The sequence below is a fragment of the Pseudochaenichthys georgianus genome, chromosome 15 (assembly GCF_902827115.2).
Source record: "Pseudochaenichthys georgianus chromosome 15, fPseGeo1.2, whole genome shotgun sequence".
NCBI classification, from domain to species: Eukaryota; Metazoa; Chordata; class Actinopteri; order Perciformes; family Channichthyidae; genus Pseudochaenichthys; species Pseudochaenichthys georgianus.
The window spans coordinates 7451487-7474557 of NC_047517.1; the positions used below are offsets into that span (position 1 = coordinate 7451487).

The following is a 23071-nucleotide window of genomic DNA, read 5'->3' on the forward strand; positions in this document are numbered from 1 at the left end:
TGTCACTGTTTCACCATCCTTTGTTTAATCAGGCATTTTCCATTGAGACAGGCATCGCTGTGACAAAGTAGGAAAGATAAGCATGGGTAATGGTCATCTTGAGTCACGGCCAACATGTTAAGCCACTGCATACTCGTACATCCACAAGGCTCTCTGAATACATTTGATTCATTTGAAGAACACACATGTCTGTGGTCCCATCCTGATGAGGAGCTACCGCTGACATAACTAACCCCAATGTACACACCTAACTTTAGTCCTTATCCAAAAATAATCCATACCATTCTTTATTCAGGTTCTAACCCAAAGACAGTCCTCAATATATCTTCAACCCTGAACACAAATCCTGACCCAGCACCTTTTCCGAACCTTTCGGTTAGTTGAAGCAAATGTTTGTATTCCAACGTAATATTATTGCTTTCAACTAACCTACTACAGGTATGTTAAAGGTCTCCTATTATGCTATTTATAGGCATATATTATGGGACTCAGATATAAATATATTTTTAAAAAAAAATCTATAATGTGTTTTGCTCAAAACACCAAACAGATCATCGTTTTAGACATCCCTCATATCCATCTATTTCAGCCCTGTTAGAGAAACGCTGATTTTGGGTCCTTAGCTTGAAAAAAAAAAAAGGAGGGGGAGCTAATGCCTCCTCGGAATTATACGAGATACAGCTAAATGCTGCCGTGATTAAACACCATATCATGTTCCACACCACATCAAGGATTATTTCTGAAACAGTCTGGAGCTCAAATGCTTATTTTCTTGCGGGTTTACCACAAGGTGAGTTCCTTTTTAGATTTCCTGCTTTTTTACACATGCTCTCTCCAGTACAGGTTAGCTCTGAGTGTTAGCATGCTTGCTAATGTAAACAAAGACCATATTACATCCAAAATAGTCGGGCATTGTTTCTCTGATAGCACACTTTCTGATAGTGCCGTGGTCCACATTTCAGATATTACGTCATATCAGACGCAAATCTGGATCAGCTCGTTGGAGCCTCGTTTTTAGAGATTTGGGTACGGAGGAAAAGAGAGAGGGTTTTGTTTTCTGACACTTTGTGAGTTCCACTGCTTATGGGACTGCCCAAATATTAAATCATTTTGGAAAGATGTTCTGGGCACATTATCAAAAATAATTTCCGCCACATTACCAGAATGTCCAAAACTCTGTATTCTTGGGGTTTTCCCTCTATCTCCCAGACTTAATATCACTAAGAAAGACTGGTAGTCTTTTCTCTTCTCCAAGCTAAACACACAATAGCTGTCTTTTGGAAAAACCCAGAAAACCCCTCGATCAATCACTGGTTAAAAAATCTCTCATTGTCTAGCCTTAGAAAAATTGACATTTGCCATAAAGGGAAAGCCTGAAGTGTTCCATCAAATATGGGGGGAATTCTTGGAGTTTCTGGAAATAAATGTGCCTCCTAATTGACCTTGTCCTCTATATTGGTTGGATGTGATATGGCTGCTTGTCTACCGGCCCTGTAACTTGCAATGTTTTACATTACAATGTTTACCACATGTCCACTTGTGTATGTATGTGTATGTCTTTCTTTTTATTATTTTTTTTTTAATTTCTTTCTTGTATTATTTAGTTTTTGATTTTTCCTTTATGGGAATATATACTTGTACAATGTCTTATGCTGAAAAAACGAAATACCAATAAAAATATGTGTACAAAAAAAAAAAATGTCTAAAGGCTGTGTGTCATAAAAAAAACGGTTGCATTAGCTTAGCGGTGGTGATATGCAGCCTTGCGAACGTGAGGTTGTTTATAGCCATCGTTAGCGTTTTACATTTTGGTTGCACAAAGTGGAGTGAATATGTGGAGATTATCCTGCTGAACAAAACGTGAAGTATCATGAATGTGTTTTTTGCCAGAAATCTTATTTTCTGGCAATATACCGAAATCCAATGGGGAAATCCCATTCCTTTGCCAAATTGCTAACATTCGGGTAAGCCTGCAAAAATATGTCATCCCTGCACTATACTATTATCTTTTGAGTCATAATGTGGAAACATGGACACGAAAAAGTTGTGTTGAGGTTTTTTTTCTTAACATCATTGAAAAACACATTGATAGCGGTTTCAGATCTTAATTGATATGTTGCTGTTAGGAGTTATTCATTCCAAATATTACGACACGCCCCTCATATGGCACAAGTCTTTCCAATCATTCAAAGTTAATGAAAGTGGAGGGAATTGTGTATCCATCCAATCAGGGCCGGTTCTGACCAATTTGCTGCCCAAGGCAAGATTTTAGCTGGTGACAACAACAATCCTCGGTACCCTCTCTCCCTCTCACGCTCACTCACACTTTGTCTGTGAGCTGCGGGCGCCTGATAAGCCAACATCCCCCACTTTCATCACTTCCAGCGCCCATTTTACAGGCCAAATTAAACATGTAACTGGGGTGAAAAGGGTGTTACTTTTACTTAATTATGAATGTTGTTACATCAAGGCCGAAAATTAGGATGAGCGCAAGGAGTCAAACTTTTTTTTTCTCCTCCCAGAGCTACCAGCGCAGCACCACCCCAGATCTGGCGCCCTAGGCGACTGCGTATTTCGCATATGCCAAAAACCGGCCCTGAGTCCAATGATGGGGAGGCAGTCAGTCAGTAGGGACATGGCTTGTGAACGAAGAGTCACCGATTGAAATCCGGATTGGACCAAATACACTGTGTAGACTGGTTGCTGGACACTCCCCTAAAGCACGTGCTTGTAGGTCTTGTTACTGCATGTGTGACCTATGTGTGTAAAGTAAATAATACCAGAGTGAAAAACAGAATTTCCCCTTCCCTAAGTATAGAAGAAAATGGGTTCGGTAGGTTTTCTGTGATCCGACAAACAGACAAACCTAACATAAATCACCTCTTTGCTCGATAAAAATGTACACATGTTCATTTGCAAACAAAGCAGATCACAGATGTTCATCTATACACACGCTCACAGAGGTCACTATAAGTACACACGGACCAGAGGCAGCATACACACACACAGTGGTCCCTTTCTGTATCCCTCACTCACTCATACGAGCTGTGATTTACCTTTTGTTATTAGCGCCCTTGATAAGGATCAGAAAGGACAAGACAGAATTGGCTTGGCGGACGTGCCAGCACCTCAGAGCAATCTGCGGCTTGTCTCCAGAGGTTGGCCATCCAGCCCCCACCCCAGCGCCGGCGCTAGCTGATCACACGCTAAGAGGAACAGATGCTGAATCATAATTGCGGCGATAAAGTAGACCGGCATCACTGTTTCCGCACTGGTTTCTGATAGAAGAGGGAACAGCAAGCATCCATCCTCTTCCTGTCTTTATTTTTGTAACTCTCCTGTAGTGTTTGGGTAACACCTGACCGTTTTACAACTTTTATCTATGATACATTTTGTGTTTTACATTTTATTGCTTCAAGGACTTATGATATCCTCCACATGTGATCATATCAAAATGCTGATAACCACTTTCATCGAATTTGAGTGGTTTTAAGACAACTTTGTTACAGCTATGGTGTTCCCGTTCAAAAGTGACCGCCATAGGAAATGAAGCGGGTAACCCATTGTGTTCATCCATCAGATAGTACACTCCCACAAATCGACAATATGTTCATTTTGTAATACATTTTCAGTGTCTATTTAGAGACACTGTTTACAGCTTAAAAGGGTGTTAAATACAATTTGGTGATGATGAATGGTTTTTTGTGTTCATGTAAGAGCCGTTTGATGAACAGACAAATACAATGATGCAAGTTTAGGTAACACTGTATATGCAGAACTTTTATTAATAAGGCTGTGTTTTTATGCTGTGCAACTTTAAATGAATGTGTGTGTAGAATTTTACTTTGCTTCTTTGGCACTTTGGTTTCCTGTGTTCTGTTTTGTTGGTTCTCAGCTCGTTTGTGACAGTTTGGACAGAGAGTGAATACACATACTATACAGAGATGCTGTATGAGAAACCAAAGTTAGTTTGTAAAATTGCATAATATAAATCTATTCTAGTATACCTCAAACATGGAATTATGATCAGTAGAAATGGCCATGAAATGGAGCATAAAGGCCTAAATATCTCCGTTTATTGCAAGATCCGCCCAGCGCCAATCCCCTAAAACTTCCTTTCTGCCTCTATATTTCCAACCAAGGATGTAATAATGACCTCTGTTCTTACCCTAATGCAACTGTCCCTCTAGGCTGGCTGCGTAACTGACTGGTGACATCAGTCTGTTCCAGCCCTCTGCTTCAAACCAACAGAAGGCTGGAACAAACTATCCTGTTCTCAACCCCTCCACAAATCTCCCCCATGACATGTTTGACTCTGGCTCAGGGTCCCACTGGAACCTAATGCATTTCTCATTGCTTACATTCTGATTGGGGCCCTTTTTCAATTACCCACCACTCTCCTCTTGTATACAGACATAATTGCCATTTTCTCCCTCCAAGTGGAACCCATTTGGGTCATGTTGTTCTTGGCACCTAAAAGGTCCTCTCTCCTGTAGAAAACCTGCAAGGAGCAGACATCATTTCTATAGCTGATGATTGTGTAGCGCAGCTCGGTCCAACACAAACAATGTGCAGTGCCTGGGCTCAACTTCACCCATGCTCTATTTTAAATTGCATCGTTGAAAGACACGTGTGGGGGGGAATTACAGTGATGTCACTAATTTAGACAGAAAATAAACTTCACTTATGTTTGGCCTTTGAGATGCTCAATGCTTGTTTAGCCTCAGTGGATGATATATCACTCATTATAAGTTGAATACTCAATTCTGAATTTCAGAGTTATTAATACTTGATAACCGCTGCTAACCAAACATATTGACGGTTTTCTAAGGAGGATCAAGGGAGAAAAGAAAAGAGGTAGACAGAGAAATCATATCAGAGGAATCACCATATGAAGACAGACAGGAATTAAACACTAAAGGGAACAGCAGGAGAAGACAGACAGGAAGTAAGACTAAAGGGAACACACAGTATGGGCTTTGGCAGTGTTTAAAGACTGGTTAATGGAAAGAAAATGCGAACAGACTTGGACAGTTACAGAAAACCTCGATCTGTAGTGCCGTTCATTTTAAGGGACGTTGTTGTTGTCGCAGTTTTAGCCATTTGTAAGCCTTTGAACAGAGTCTATTTTTTGTGTGGAGGCAATACGAGCATTTTTAAGTCAATACAATCATTTTCAGTTAATATTAGGACTCACGTCGTGAGGTTGGTCAAATCAAACCTCAGAGGCTGTTAATACTGGATAACACAAAATAATGACCATTGCTAAGGAGGATCAAAGGAGAGAAAGAAAGAGCGTTGTACGTCAGATAAATCACCAGAAGAAGACAGACAGGAAGTAAACGCTAACGTGAGTTATTGACTATTGTGCAGGATAATGCTGAAAGTCAATTAATACATTAATAAGAAAATAATAATAAAAAGGCGGGAGATGTGTGACCTGTTACGGCCCGTTTTGATGACTCTCACCGTGGACAGGCGTCCTCTGAGTCAGCCAGCCTCGCTCTGCATGCCCCATCAGAGAGGAGAGACTGAATACACATGATTTAGTCTGGATGTGTCGCACTGTGCTGCAGCAATGCGAGCGGAGATGCCAGCTACGTGACCTCTGTGAAGGAGAATTCTGCTCATTCTGCTCGAGGCGAACGTGATGACAAACTGTCTCTTTGTGTCTTGTGTCTCACACTGTGCCGTCTCATTATAGCAATTTTCTTTTGCTGGCACAGGTGGGCCGATAAGCTGATCTGTTTGCATAGCTCACAGTGCCCCATGAGGCCTGACGCGCCGGCGATGTAGGCCACACTCCTGCTGAGTAATGGTGTCAAGCCAAACTAGTATTAGCTACACCAGCGGCAGCAGCGGGACAAGCCTGTGATTCATGTTTCATTAGTCAAACATTTTACAGCCCTATAGCTACTAAAGCAGACCACTCTGGATGTATCCTGCTTAATCCTCTCCATTTTTAATCAGGCTAATCTTGCACAAAATGAAGAAGCAGGTTTTGGATATATTACTGAAGGCAAAGGAAAACGTCTATCTCTGCCTCTTCCTCCGTGTCTTTGCTTGTTATTCCTCGATTGCTCTCTTTCACATGTCTCTACAATCAAGAACTCCGCTACCGACTGCAAACATCATTTCTTAAGGCGATCCCGTTCAGAACATCTCTTTAGGCAGTATACTGTCTTGTCTTACAATTCATTTCTCTGTTGCATTTTGTGTTTTTCCTCATTTCCCTTTGAATTAAGATCTGTTCAATTAGTTTCAGTTGTATTTGTAATATGTGAGTTAGCGCAGGTTAAACAGCTACATGTTTTGAATCAGCAACAGACCCAGGGTCTAGCACTCCATCACATTATACGTGATGGGCTAAGAGGCAGAACATTTCAAAGCGGTTGACCAATCAAAACAGAGCCGGCCTGATAACCAATCAGAGCAGACTGGGCTCTGGTTTCAGACAGAGGGTGAAAAGAGGTGCTGCAGCACAGGCAGTATGAGAACAATAAAGAGCTTTTTGAACACTAAAGCATGGAGACATGAAGTAGAGACATGTCCCAGTAGAGACACTACATACTGAGATGAACCGGAAGACGGGCAGAATGTGTCCTATTCAACGGTAACCCTCTCAGAATAAGCGCACGTCACTGTGTTGGGGTTTGGTGGTCAGCCCTGAGTGTCCGAGACAGAAGAATAGAAAAGACAGAGTATGAATATTTAGCATCACAATTCATATTTCATCTTCAACATAAACATACGTGTTTTGAGGTAATGTTACACAATAACATGATTTGATGATTGACACATGTAAATGAAACAACAGAATAGTTTATTTATCAAAATGCCCGGGTGTGAATCCCCCCGGACCCGAGAGGTCTGTGGAGCTCCAATGTTTATGTTGTTTCTACTATACAACTCTGCTGGGCTTAAACACGGTCAACATATTGGGAATGCACCAGAACATAATGCTTTCATTTCTTAGTGTGCAGCCCTGCTGGGATGCTAAATATATTAAATGCAAATATAGGTCTGCAACTATGTTGTTTTCAGATCAGTGAAATTCCAGACTCATATATGTACATATAGATAAGAAGACATGCTTAGAATCAATCAGCATGCTCAATAAACTGATGTGTCTGCTGCACCAACTATTACTTTGACCTTGTGTCCACGGAGTTAGGTCTGCTGTCGGGTTGTGTCTCTTGTTTCTCCAACCCTGTATTGATTGGACCACGCTGAGTTATGCATCGACGTTGCGACGATTTTAGTTTTGTGTGTTTAGTTTCCAGTTTTATTTTGAAATTCTGTTCTCCCCGTGTCTGTTCTTCCTTCCTGTGTTTGCCCTCCAGTGTCTGATTGTCTCGTTAGAGGTTTCTCAATACTCTAATTTCCCCTCCTCGACTCCTCGGTCCTCCGGTAGTGACCCGGAAATGGATTTCAGCGCGCCATGTTGAAGGACATCTCATTTCTCTAAATGCACATCGAGCATCGAGCATCGAGGAGGCTCTCTGGAGGAGCTCTAACCGAGGAGACACTGACGGTTCCTTCACGGATGCATTTCCGGGAACGGTGGAGGCGTGACGCACGGCCGGATTTATCTCAGCCAATGACAGCTCTGCATGCATCCCCTGGATATTATTTTAGTAACTGCTTTCATCGCAACGCAATGTTTACAGTGAGAACAGTAGTGAGGTCCGTGAAGAAAGCAGAGCAGTGTGTATAATATATATCACTCAGTATAACAGGCCTACATTACTCTCTGTATGTGTATGCTGTAGTTTAGTAGATATCTACAAACAAAGCACTAAATGGTCTTAGAAAAAATATTGACTCTTCATTTGTAGATATCTACTAAACTACAGCATCGGGGGGAAGTTCCTAAAATCCATCTAAACATTACCCATTAGTGAATGAGTGATGCGCAGCCAGAATGCTCCGGAAGCTGCGATACACTCTGGTGGCTACCATTAGCAGCTAATATGAAATATCCGATTTTTACATAAAAATGGAATGATGGATTATCAGTAATCATTTCAAAGGGACACAGACGCATTGGATTCGCCTTCAGCAGCGTTTCTATCGTTTTAATGCCATTGAACACGACTTTTGATCAGAATAACAGCTAAGGTGAGACGGTCTCTCGTGTTTGCTCCGTAATGCTACGTGTTGTGATGTCTGTTTGCTCAGAGATGATTCTAATACCTCACCTGTGGAATCTCAGCTGTATATACGATCAGTAATAAGGGTCTTTTTACCGTGAGTTCTGTGCAAAGTGCGCTAGCATTTTTTTCGCTCAGGGCTCATTTAGACACTTCTTGTAAGACGTGTGCTTTGTTTCGGTAAAAATGGTTTGTATCTTCAGTTAGCTGAGTTTTCTTACCGTTAAGTGAGTATGACACATTAATAGGTTTTTAAATATTAAGATGCCCTGAGACACAGTTTCGTGAAAAAACACCCCGCAGCCCCCTGTACTGGGGGCTCTCGGGATACAGAGAACAGGATAAAGTAACTAAGTATATTTACTCAAGTACTGTACTTGTGTTTTGCTACTTTGCACTTCTACTCCACTACAATTCAGAGGTTAAATATGTACTTTTACTCCACTACATGTATTTAATACCTTTAGTTACTCTACAGATGTGGATGAATGATGTGAAATATAACCAAGTGTTAAATCAGACTTTAGTTCCACCTGGAGTAAATCCACAAGCTGCCCTGCAGTCTACAAAGTACTTCAGACTAGCTGCACCTTTACCAGCTTTGAGCACACTTTCATGATCAATCATTATAAAACATATCATATATATTATTCTGACATGGACCAATCTGCACAACGACTACTTTTACTGTCGCTACTTCACTATATTTTGATGATAATACTTTTGTACTTGTACTTGAGTAACGTTTTGAATGCAGGACTTTTACTTGTAACAGAGTATTCCTACTCTCTGGTACTTCTACTTTTAGTCAAGTACACGATCTGAGTACTTCTCCCAAAGGGTTAGCATGTAAGAGTAATACAAATATTAAAATGAAAATAATAAAAATGAAATAACATTTAAAGAATACGACAACAGTAAGATAAATTATCAAGTTTACAAGTGAAAGAATAAATAAAAGCTCAAAATTGGATGTCCAACGATCTTTGAGAAATGTTATGAGAGAAATGTATAAGATATGAGAGAATTGAGTGGGATACTTTAAAGCACCGTTCACATGAAAACAGAGCCGTGTTAATTGCTCAGCAGCAGCAGTATATTGAGTCAAATGTGCCGCGGCAGGTAGGAAGGCATTTGAAATGAGTTGACAAGCGTGTTGCTACGGAGACGTAATTAAATTATGTCAACATATTTATAATTCTACCTGTGGGTTCATCACTTAACTGCTTGCCAGTTACAGTGAATGAAGAACATTAAGAGCTCTTAGGTACATGAGATTAAGTTTAACAGGAAATGTAAAATCTAAACACTCTACATAATGTTCGTGTTGAGTCACAGAGAGGGGAAGCACAAGGAGCTCATTTGATATGGATGCTGCTCCGATGGGAAAAGTATCTGAGTTAATTATAGTACACCCCTCTATGTATCTTAATGCATTTTGAACATGCACCTGTATGAATGTTGGCATGCACATGTAGTACTCCCATTAGTGTTAACATGTCTAATTTGTAATGCACAAAAGCCGCAAAATACACCATCAATTCACGTTATGTGTTTTTTATTATTATAACGTATGCATTTTGTAGGTATTTTTTACTTCTTAATTATGTAAGTTTACTCTCTTCCCTAACATGCAGTAGGAATATTGTACATTTCCACGTTGCGGGACAAATAATTGAATTCTTATTCTGATAAAACTGAAATCCACCAACTGGGATCGGCGAGCTTGCATTAAAAAAGTCCCTGCGTTTGGAACGTTTGTTAAGTCAAATTGACGGATTGAAAGTTCACAGTCTTGTAAGCAACATTATGTAAACACATTTTTAAGTATCACCGTGTGAGCGTACATGGTCCTAACGAGCCCTCGGGGATCCGCTCCACAATGGTGCAGTGTTACTGTGGATGTAGGTCAGTGCTTTGTTGCATGGCGCGTTCCCCTGCCCTACTGATTTCCACATTCCAGAGACATTTTTAATTGTGATGGTTACGTGAGGATGGTGGTTTTTTTCTGGACTGGATTTCATGGTTTCCTCTTGCCTGTTGTGTTTGGGTGCAGCATTTCACAAGGGGATGGTTGGGATCCGGATGCAGCTGAATTTGCCGTCAGCAGTGAAGTTTTCCTTGTTGTAGGCAGGTGCTGGGAGACTGGGAGGCGGGAGTGCCCGAGGTGGGCGGTGGGGTGTGATGAACCCAGAAGTTAGCATCACAAGGGCTGCCTCCACAAAAAGCAATGGGATATAGTGGAATATTGTAGAAAATAAGATCTGGGGCAAGCACAATAGTACTTTTATGATTGTTTGAGGACTAAATGAAATCGTCAGTAGTACACGTAATTCCTTAATATAACATAGGGCAGCTTTTCAGTACAGTTCACAGACTATGTTCAAAGAATCTAACGACAATAAATGCACCTTTTCCCACTTCAATTAAATCTTTCTCATTCCTCAGCTTGCACCTCCTCGAGTCCTCGCCTCACGTCTTAGACTGGATATATTTCCCTCACCTCTCTCTTGTGGCTACAATGGGGAAATGAAATTACGAGCCAAAGGTGTTATTCATAATTATTAAAGTTAAGCAGGGGAAACAAAACCAACAGAGATTTCAGAGAAGATGGCTGACCTGTTCAGTGTCAATCCTGTGGAGATGGAGGTTATTAACCTCTACAATCATGTCCAGCTTAAGTCTCCGCAACACTCACAACATGTGTGGAGCCTTGTGGACCCAGCAAACTATAAGAACATTCACCAAGCAGCACTGAACATTTCTACTTTATTGGGCTCGACATCTCTTTGTAAAACCAGTGTGTAATCTGCAGTAGCTGTTTGCAATAGGTTTTCAGACAGCGCATGTCCTAATGTGGTTTGATATATACTTGTTGTTCTGCACATACAGGCACATTGCTGGACTGAGCCAAGAGGGTTCATTTTAGAGTCCATTCACACTTTAAACTCAACTGGCATACTGTGGCATACAGTTTCAAGCAGAGAGTTGTAGAAAGACCGAAGAAAGAGAAAGTGTTTGAAAGTTAGAATAATGAAAGAGAAGTAAGACTTAGGGAAATCATCACAGTTGGAGATTAATTCATTCCTACGGTAAGACCTTCATCGTGTGTCAAAAGTTTGATGAAACCGTCAATACTTCAGAAAGCTCCAAGCTTTTACATGATTGGTGCAAAAGTCCTTCCAAACTAATTAGACATTTTTGACAACTGAAAACATACTTGCACACATGCCGAAGGCCTCAAATGTATTCACACAGACACACACACACACATACACACACACAGTCAGCATTTCAGTCAAGCGTTCACATCTGATTTAGGGCCTTTTTGAAAAGCAATCAGAAAAGAGAGCTTTAGTGGAACACAGAAGATGAAATCAGGATTTATTTTATTCATTTTCATAACTCGCCCACTGGAAGTCCTTGGAGCAAAGTCACGGGTCCGCTCTGGAACGGGGAATGTCAACAGCGTTGTCGGATTTCCGTTTGTCTTCTCTTACAAAGTAAACAGCAGTGGAGACACGCTCTCACCTAAACACACGGGGATTTCATTCCCATTTATTGTCTTTATACTCACAGGTTAGCTCTCTATTAGATTCAACTTGACTTGACTGGCAGAGTTCACGACGGCTTTCTTTCACGTGATGGCATTAGTGTCAAGTATTCAACACTTGGTAGTTCAGAAACACTTTTTGTTATATTCCTTGGAATGCATCCGATAGCAATGAATATCTGAAGTGCTTTGACAAAAAATCCATAAAAAATGTGATCTGTGGAAGCCGTGGCGCTGTAAAAAGCACGACCAATCATCTGAGCCGGCCCGGCTAAAGTAACTGGATGGCCTACCTGCCTGTCAGCCTTCCATCTGTGCACAAACTTATCTCGTGCCCTCATTGGTCATGTGCGCGTTCGTGTGTGTTGGAGGAGGGGCTCTGTAAGGAAGTGGCAGATTTTTTTCGGCTGTGTATTTTCAAATTCTAGCGATCTCGAGCCGGTTTCTCCAAAATGACCTACCCTACCTTTAAAACACATTACGTATTACCATAATCCAAAGAGTAACACATCCAATAATACATAAAGACCAAAGTTTCTGTATGCATGTCACCTATTGTATAGGTGCAAATAAAACATGACCACTCAGTGACTTATGTTTGGCAGTAATGGATGCAATTCGCCTTTAGGTTTGAGACTAAAAACCCTAAAAACATATTTGTTGTGATATGTGCAGGTTTAGACGTCACAAAAGCTATGCAAATCTTTTGTGAATTGGCCCCTCAGTTTTCTTGTCATAGGTAGATTGCCAAATGCACTAAACGTAGATCAAGGAGACCCTACAGTGGAGTTTTGTCAATCTTCTACAACATGGACAGCAAAGGTCAGGTCATGGCTCTGGCAGAAGAAGAGCAAAGGCTCGGTGTAAATGCACTATTTAGGACTGATGGTTAAATGCCCTAAAGAGAACAATCAATGATAGTGGAAGCAAGGACTCTTTTTTACAGTTGATACGTTACATTACATTACATGTCATTTAGCTGACACTTTTATTCAAACTACTTGCATAAACTTCCAATGTGGGGTTAATTATCATGACCAAGGATATATTAACGCACCAGGGTCTGGATCAAACCACTGATCCTCTAATTGGTAGACAGCCATTGGTGCAGTCATGAGTCCTAAAATATGGAATATAGTTTCATTTTACTGCGTACAGTTCCCTCGTCTTTACTTTTTGTTCACATGTTTTTGGTCAAATACCCGAAATAAGGTCTGTGCCTACAGTTGACAATGGATCTTCACTCAAATATTGTTTTTTATTGTTTCTATGACGACATGTTGAAATCATCGTTTTTTGAGCCACTATAGATTGGTTTACATTGTTTATTCACCATGACAACTCACCGGAAGATGCTTGCTTTAACACTTATGAATGAATTAGCTTCACCCTTCAGTCAGACAGCCGTAAAGCGCAGAGGACGATCCACACATGGAAATAAAAGTCCAGCACTAACTCAACATCCATGATCCACCTGAACTGTTCAGACAAATGTATTTTTTGGTCTTTGTTATTAAAGTTTCTGTTTGTAAGACATGGTCAAAAACAAGCTTCTCTTCCAATCTCTACAGCCACGTCACTGGTCCTTTTCTGACCACCTTTTTGTTGTGGTAGTGATAGGAATGTAATCTTATCTTTGATACAGATACATATCTGTTATCCAACCAAGCTTTTGAGTATGTTTTTGTCGCCAGTGCCTGATCCCAGAACAACTGAAACACCATACAGCATTTGTATTTGGCCTTACATCTTTGCGCATGTGTAAATGTTGGAAAGCATCATTAAGAGAATTTCAAAGTCACAGAGCAATATAATTCCAACGGGTCTTAGAAACTGGTTCTCAGCAGGGGACGGAATTAAGATTCAAGACTCTCCTTGGTTGCATTCCCTTTGAAAGATGGATCCACAGCATGTTATGCTATTCTAATACAATCAGCCCTAATAAAAAGGCCTCAAGTTGGAAATACTGTCTTTTTGTCTCAATGCTACGAGAGAGAGCAGAAACAAAATAAAGACATTTAATGTTTCGGAATTATTTGTCTCTCACATCCTCAGAACCGTTCTCTGGGATTAGAGCGTCTCCACATCAGAGTCGCTCAGCCACTAATCATCTTTCCTCTGAACGATTACAGCTTCCTGTTCAGCCTGTCACTTGGAATGTGTTATGTCAACTCTGTCATACTTTCCGTTTGTGGGGCATTGTTCCCTAAGTCCTATTATAAAACTTCATACCGTATTATGTGGCTAGACTGTGACTCATATTAGCTTGTTAAGTGCACACAAGGAAATGTGTATATTTGACTACAACTGGATCGTATTTGGAAATTAAACAGTTGGCACTTCTCAAGGCCGTATTACCATGGTGATAATGCCCGTTGCTTAGAAATCTCTGCGGCTTTTATCCTTTTTCTTTCATAAGGAGTAAAATCCTCAAGATTAGTCGCCTTGGCAAATGGCCTGCATTGGCTCTGTGTCACTGTTTCACCATCCTTTGTTTAATCAGGCATTTTCCATTGAGACAGGCATCGCTGTGACAAAGTAGGAAAGATAAGCATGGGTAATGGTCATCTTGAGTCACGGCCAACATGTTAAGCCACTGCATACTCGTACATCCACAAGGCTCTCTGAATACATTTGATTCATTTGAAGAACACACATGTCTGTGGTCCCATCCTGATGAGGAGCTACCGCTGACATAACTAACCCCAATGTACACACCTAACTTTAGTCCTTATCCAAAAATAATCCATACCATTCTTTATTCAGGTTCTAACCCAAAGACAGTCCTCAATATATCTTCAACCCTGAACACAAATCCTGACCCAGCACCTTTTCCGAACCTTTCGGTTAGTTGAAGCAAATGTTTGTATTCCAACGTAATATTATTGCTTTCAACTAACCTACTACAGGTATGTTAAAGGTCTCCTATTATGCTATTTATAGGCATATATTATGGGACTCAGATATAAATATATTTTTAAAAAAAAATCTATAATGTGTTTTGCTCAAAACACCAAACAGATCATGCGTTTTAGACATCCCTCATATCCATCTATTTCAGCCCTGTTAGAGAAACGCTGATTTTGGGTCCTTAGCTTGAAAAAAAAAAAAGGAGGGGGAGCTAATGCCTCCTCGGAATTATACGAGATACAGCTAAATGCTGCCGTGATTAAACACCATATCATGTTCCACACCACATCAAGGATTATTTCTGAAACAGTCTGGAGCTCAAATGCTTATTTTCTTGCGGGTTTACCACAAGGTGAGTTCCTTTTTAGATTTCCTGCTTTTTTACACATGCTCTCTCCAGTACAGGTTAGCTCTGAGTGTTAGCATGCTTGCTAATGTAAACAAAGACCATATTACATCCAAAATAGTCGGGCATTGTTTCTGATAGCAACTTTCTGATAGTGCCGTGGGTCCACATTTCAGATATTACGTCATATCAGACGCAAATCTGGATCAGCTCCGTTGGAGCCTCGTTTTTAGAGATTTGGGTACGGAGGAAAAGAGAGAGGGTTTTGTTTTCTGACACTTTGTGAGTTCCCTGGCACACCGGGGACACATCTTTATGTATAAAATACATCAAAAAGTGCACTTTGCATGAAAGGTCCCCTTTAAATGTGTTTACATAATACATGTAATGAAAGTCACAGTGCACACACCACACTGACACTAATCCACACCCTCAGTGTGACGCCTCTGTTCTTTTCTTCCAGTGAGGTCATCCTCTCCAACATTGAGCTGGGCATCGGTGGCACCTGGGAGTGCCTGGTCACCAGTTCCCGTGGCAACACGTCTCAGCAAATGGAGATAGTGGTTCTGGAGACGTCAGCACCGTACTGCCCCACAGACAGAGTCACCAACAACAAGGGGGATTTCAGGTGAGTCTCCCCTCAGTGGATTTAACTCTGTACCCCATCATCCCTGCACTAAAACGATGCCTGATATGTTGTTGAGTTGTGAGCTTGCATTATCCTAAATTACTCCAGCTATTATCAAATCAAGGCAAAGCCATAATGTTAATCAAGGTATTACCTTTGTAGAGGCCTCCTTAAACCAATGATGGATTGAAATCATCAAAGTTATTAGAAAAAGAAAATGAGCAAAAGTTAGCGGTTAGCTCATAACCAGTCCATCTGCGCCACATTGCTTAAGAAAATAACACTTTTCTAACGTGAAAGTGCTTTATTTTTGTGTTTTCACTGGTTTGACTTGTTTCGGAGAGAAGGAGAACTCTGGTAACAATTATTCAGAAAGATCTTCTGAGGAACGTACATTATCGGAGAAATAAACGCTGGCAGTTTATTATAGACCCTCGATACTGTGTTTCCTTACATGTGTTGGACAAACACACATTTCTACATGTGATTAACTTGTTTTACTAAATGCAATTTCTGCAATAATAGTGAAGACAAATAATCCGGTTATCATACTCTACTTCACAATATAACCAAACTCAGTTTGTTTGTAATTGTTTTGAACGAAAGGAATTGACATTCCACCATTTTCGGTCAAACACTTTTCCACTCTCCAGGACGTAGATCAGAAGAGTGACATTGCCTTCATGTCAAATACTTTATAAACCTGCCAGCAGCTCAGCTGGAAAAAGCTAGCCTAGCTTTGTCTAAATGTCACAAAAATCCTTTGATAACATTGCAAGAAGGAAGCTCTGTCTTTCTCTGATTGTAGATTTGACACCTGCTCTTTCTCTCTTACACAAAACTAAATGTAGGAAGTGTTGCTTCATTTAAAGCGATGCACGACCATGGACAAAACAAGGCTCTCTGTTTTCAGTTAAAAATGAAATAAATGTATTCTTGAAACATTGAAACAACATTTTGTTTATGTTGTAAATAAACCATATGCTTTAATCTTAAGAATCATTTTCATATACCAACTAGTGTAATTAGTATGAATGGACAGTTATCACTAACAAAGGTGTTATCAGCGAAGGCAATAGTTTAACCTCACGGTCATTTGAGTCCAAATGACAGACTACGGTATAAAGTTAATACTGCAATCAGTCTCTCATTCTCTCTGCAATTATGTCTACATGTACGGTGCAGCTGAGCTACTTTAGTCTGCTTCTTGCTGCTTTTTGTTCAACCTGACAAAAACCTGCCACACCTGGTTTGCTGTGCCAGATGCGGCTCATTACCCGACAGAGAGCAGTATTTTGTACGAAGAGTAGATTCTGAACAGTTCATGTATTTTAATAATTGGATATGTGATGTGAAAACTCCCACAAACGTTATGGCTCAAAGATGAACTAAAAACACACATCTTCCACTTCTCGCAAACCTTGAAACCTTGTTCACACACTCTCACATACTCCACCTTTTCAACCCTGTTGGCGTCTCGTCAATCAATCAATCAATGTTTATTTATATAGCCCAATATCACAAATGTTACATTTGTCTCAGTGGACTTCACAGTGTGTACAGAATATCAGTATGACAATACGACACCCTCTGTCCTTAGACCCTCTGTCCTTAGACCCTTTGTCCTTAGACCCTCACATCGTACAAGGAAAAACTTCCGAAGAAAACCCAGTTTAAAGGGAAAATGGGAGAAACCTCAGGGAGAGCAACAGAGGAGGGATCCCTCTCCCAGGACAGACAGACGTGCAATAGATGCCGTGTGTAAATTGAAAAGATAATACATTTGCAACATAGGTAGTCCAAATGTTTGGAAATGCATGTGTGTATAATAGGAAGATGAATCCACGAGGATATCCATCAGGACCGATGATCCAGGACCACAGCCACGACTCGCGATCCAGGGCTCGCGATTCAGGACACAGGACCGCAGGATCATCCATGACTCCGGATCCCAGCGTATAGAGACACCAAAAAGAAAGACATTTGGGGAAGCTGGGTTAATCGGAACATGAGAGTAGTACACAGGTATAGACAGAGAGAAGGAAGAAGTAAGATGTCCCCCGACAAACTAAGCCTATATCAGAAAAACTAGGGGCTGAATCTAATCAGCCCTAACTATAAGCTTTATCAAAAAGGAAGGTCTTAAGCGCACTCTTAAAAACGGATAGGGTGTCTGCCGCCCGAACACAAACTGGAAGCTGATTCCACAAATGTGGAGCTTGATAAGAAAAGGCTCTGGCTCCCATTGTACTTTTAGAGACTCGAGGAACAACCAACTGAGTGCTCTCAGCAGCAACTAGATAAAATAAGACCTTTTAATCTACAAGAGCGCCAAGAAACCAAACCTGGAGTTATTTTATTATCTGGAAAATAGAAGCTAATGTAGTGGACTGTGAATGTTTGGCTGACCTTTTACACTCAAATGAGCTTTATTTCATTGCAACACTAACAGGCATTACCAGGGAAATGAAAATGTCCATTTCCCCGGAAAATCACCCTGGCTCGTATCGCAGGCGGTCAGTGGAGCAGCTCAGGTACTTGGTTCTTGACATTATTGACAAAGTCTCATTTCCTGCTTCAGAGGAGACTTTGTTGAACTTTGCATGGCCCTTAGGAACAACACTTGCAATTATTATTTTAGGCTGAATCTCCCCTTTAGGAAAGAATAGGTTTCCTCTAAATATATATGTCTGTCTCTGTGGTAGTTTAGTATTTCACTTTAATATAGGTGTAGGACTTGTGAGAGACATGTTAAAGGAGAGATGATCAACACTGAGCTGCAGAGGCTGAGCTCTCCTGACTTTTCGGACCAGTAGTTTGTGTCAAGCCACAACAACTGAATACAACAATTCCAAAGATTCAATACTCTCAATGTTGTCTTTCTTCAGACCTTACCTGGCTTTTAAGTTTCCATGTCTCTATTTTGTTCCAAAAAGCTAACCCTAAATCTCGGTTTAAAATATTACTATTTTGATCAAAACAAGAATACAGAGACGTGTTAAGGCTGTACAAAGGCGTGGAATTAAATGCACGATGCAGAGACAAACAAAGTATCAAAATAAAGTGTTTTAATGTAATCAGGTAACAACACACTGAATACATAAAGTAACAAAACAAACACTCAATAAACTGTCTAACCTATACTATCAAAAAACTACTTACTTAACCTAACACTCTATGGACGATAACTCTAAGGACAATGACAAATGATCTTAACGCTGGAATGCTTGGAACACACGAGACAATCTGGCAACGAGTCAGGGGAAGACGAGAACTATATATACTAGACAGACAACACCAGGTGAAGACAATTTAGACAATCACAACAGTGGGAAAACAGACAAGGCAGGAAATGTACTTTAGACACATGAGGGTAGACAAGACTATCAAAATAAAACAGGAACCATGAAACCTAAACTAGGGAAGAATCTTTAGCAGAGCCGTCTACGCACAACAAGACGTCTGAATAGTGTCCGTACACGTCGGCGTCTTCTCTGCATATGGCAGTTTAAACTGTATTTCCTTTCTCCTGTAATATGACTTGATAGATTTAAACTCTGCACACTGAGCTCTGATTGGTCAGCAGGCGGTGCTTTCACTGAGTTGAGCTCTTTTCTATAGACGCCGGGGGCGGGCAGTGTCAGGTAAAAAAAGTGGCCTTCCCAAACCTGAGCCTCACGCGCCGCCTATGCCGTTAGCGGACCTTGCCGAGCTGGATTTTGATGCAAAACTATTTTGCATCCACTTTTTAGGCTCTGCTAACCAAAGTCCAGGCTGACAGACTGCGCTTTGCAGTTTTCTAAAGAAGCACTGTTCCAAATAAACTTCATATGTGGCACTCACGCCATGTGTCAAAAGGGTCCGTTCAAGGGTTAGCCAGATAATCAAAATGCATGTATATATATTAGTGCTGTCAAAATTATCGCGTTAACGGCGGTAATTAATTTTTTGAATTAATTGCGTTAAAATATTTAACGCATTTAACGCATGTGCAGAATGGCCCGCCCCATACGTGCCACCAGTGGCAGCGCCAAGGTATGGCTGGGGTAGGCTACACCCATACCAATAAATGGCTTAGCCCCACCATGACAAATGATGTTAAAGTAAGCAAAATAAAGTCTGCCAACTCGCGCGGAGTAAATTGCACAGACAGCAGTTAGTAAGATTGATTTCAGTAGCCACGGTTTTGAAAACTTTTGTCACGTAGTGATCGTCTTCTCAACAGAACATCTTTGATAACGGCGTGGTGTTGTTGCAGGAAGTCCCGACGGAGAATACTTTTGCTGTAGTTCAGGGCAGAGCCATATAATAGTAATAATATGGCGGGTGCACATAACTGGTACGCAGGTTATGTGCGTAATCTGAAATGCGTACCGTCACTTGTGTCACAAAGCGCATTTGCGTACCGACGTACTTGTGAAGCTTTTCCAGAAGGCGGTTAGATCACCGGACGACAGAGTCGGTCTCCGTGTGCACAGACAGGCTGCTGTTAACGTCGGTCTGTACAACGGAATTGTGCCAAAACTACGCCAACCGGCTGCGGAGGGAGACTCCCCCCTTCACTGGAGAACTGCGCTAAAACAGCTGATCACAACGTTCACACTCTGTGGTCACGAAGTACTCCACTAGCCGCCCCCCCCGACGTTCCTGAAGTACTCCCCCGTTGATAGAAATCAACACGTAATGAATTAAGACCCCACGGTTTGATGATTGATAGGTGTGTGGGTTGTCTTTCATTTTGACATGCAGAAAAATGTTATAATAAACATAGATACTGTATGTTAAATGGATATATCCGCCTTCTTTCATTTATCTTTCAATTCCCACAACAATATGGCATATTTCGGACATAGTTCGAATGGTGATTAATCATGATTAATTAATTTTTAAGCTGTGATTAATCTGATTAAAAATTGTAATCGTTTGACAGCCCTAATATATATATATATACACACACACACACACAGCTTCTTCTTTTTTTAAAGTTCCTGAGATACCAAGTCCTGGAGAATGAGACAAAAAAAACACCTCTGTGTCATGATCTTAGTTTTATGTCGCGATTTTAGTTTTTACTGTCTTGTCATGGGTTTTATTTTGCAATTCTGTTCTCCCTGTGTCTTGTCTGTCTTTCCTGTATCCCTCCATGTTGGTCACGGTCAGTTTTTGTTTACCTCGTGCTACCTGTTTAGTTCATGTCATGTTTTTTCAGCCATCAGTTTTTTTTAAATAAAGCTCGCCTTTTGTTCATTGACTTTTTTTTGTCTTTTTTATTTTGCATTTGGGTCCTACTTTTTCCCCGAATCCTGACATGAATGAACCGACCAAATTTGGAGCCAGCAGATTCTGATTTTGTGGCTCTACAGGCGGAACGTTTTGGGTACTCTATGGAGTACATTTGTTATACCTGGTATGACGCCTCATCTAGACGGGGTAGAGAGGATGCTTTGAAGGAGGCACGCCAGGAGGTTGCTACAACTTTTTACAAGAAGTCCTGAAAATGTGTCTCAAGCCTCTAACCCTTTCCTGGGGTCTGGCCTGGCCTTTGGAGGTCCACGGATCCTCCGGAAGGTTTCTGGAAGATGCAAGGCCAGGATTCCAGCCCGAACTCCAGTGGCTCCAGTTCCGGCCCTAGTACTGGTCCCAGCAGCCATGGTCCGCGGCTCCAGTACCGGTCTTAGCAACCATGGTTCCGGCTCCAGTACCGGTCCATGCAGTGATGGTCCCGGCTCCAGTACTCCCCAGTGAGATGATAGTGAACTGTTCATGAACTTGTCATGAAAAGTTCATGAAATATTAGTGAACCATATTCATGAACAGCTCATAAACAGCTCATAACAAAGTTGATGAACTGTTCATGAAAGTGACATGAACATTAAATGGCACTAGGGCAGTTCATGAACTACTCATGAAACTCCTGTGCTGGAATGGTTCATGAACAATTCATGGAATATGGTTTTAGGCAGGTTCATGAACAATTCATGAAATGGAGTTTTCAGTGAGTGTGTAGGGATATTCAACCAAGAACATTTCAAGAATTGTTCATGAACATATCAAGAACCGTTCATAACAACTTCATGAACCGTTCAAGAACAGTTCATACCCAGTCACTGAATATAATTCAATGGCTGGCTATGAACTGTTCATGAACTGTTCATGTACATGAACTGTTCATGAACCACTGACTGTGGGTCAATTGGCAACCATAGAAAACAACAATTATGTCAATCACAATGGAACTTTACTCAAATTAACAAACAAACAAACAAACAAACATACATGTATACAGGTGGAGCACTACAATTAATCCTATCACTATTTGAAGCAGTTCTTGACACTCAGCTGCACAACATTTTTTGTTACGGGTCCCAAAAGCTTGGGTACCACAGCAACAATAAATGATTTCTGTAGAAAATAGAAAAGTACAAAATAATTATACACAGGATCCGGTTGATCGTCTGGAATGCTTCTTATTCAAAATTCAAAGTACACAGTTACATTCAAATAGCTGAACTTTACAAACATCACATTTCTCCATTTAAGTTATCTGTCTGTCACAGTCAATTACTGTATCTCAAGGAGAAATTCAACATAGTCAATATAAATTATTACATTACATTGCATTTAGCTGACGCTTTTATCCAAAGCGACTTACAATAAGTGCGTTCGACCAACAAAATACAAACTTGAAGAAAACAGAATCATATAAGTACATCAGGTTTCAGCAAAAACATTTCAAGTGCTACTCAACTGGCTTTAGGTAAGCCAGTCCATAAGTGCTTTGTTAATAGTTCTATCGCTCGAAGTGGAGTCGAAAGAGATGAGTTTTCAGTCTGCGCCGGAAGGTGTGTAAGCTTTCTGCTGTCCTGATTTCAATGGGGAGCTCATTCCACCATCTTGGAGCCAGGATAGCAAACCCACGTGTTTTTGCTGATGGGAACTTGGGTCCCCTTCGCAGCGAGGGTGCAGCGAGCCGTTTGGCTGATGCAGAGCGGAGTGCACGTGCTGGGGTGTACGGTTTAACCATGTCCTGGATGTAGGAAGGGCCAGATCCATTCGCAGCATGGTACGCAAGTACCATTGTCTTGAAGTGGATTCTAGCAGTTACCGGAAGCCAGTGGAGGGAGCGGAGGAGCGGCGTGGAGTGGGAGAATTTAGGAAGGTTGAAGACCAGACGAGCCGCTGCATTCTGGATGAGCTGCAGGTTGGATGGCACATGCAGGTAGACCAGCCAGGAGGGAGTTGCAGTAGTTTAGGCGTGAGGTGATGAGAGCCTGGACCAGAACCTGCGTCGCTTTCTGGGTCAGCTGGGGACGCATACTCCTGATGTTGTAAAGCGTGTATCTGCAGCAGCAGGTTGTAGCAGCTATGTTTGCAGTGAAGGACAGGTTGTTATCTATAAACACATAACGCTATCAAATAATACTTTCTATCAATATATCTATCTTTACCAAATATAACATATTATGGAGATCACAAAAATA

The 23071-nt window shown here is 41.0% G+C and overlaps 1 protein-coding gene across 1 annotated transcript in view; it reads left to right on the forward strand.

Moving 5' to 3' along the window:
- LOC117459923 (adhesion G protein-coupled receptor A3) overlaps positions 1–23071 on the forward strand; it is a 412304-nt gene that overhangs the window by 145266 nt on the left and 243967 nt on the right. Inside the window, 1 exon segment of the mRNA XM_034101091.1 lies at positions 15426–15590. Within this exon segment, the coding sequence (XP_033956982.1) occupies positions 15426–15590 (165 nt within the window).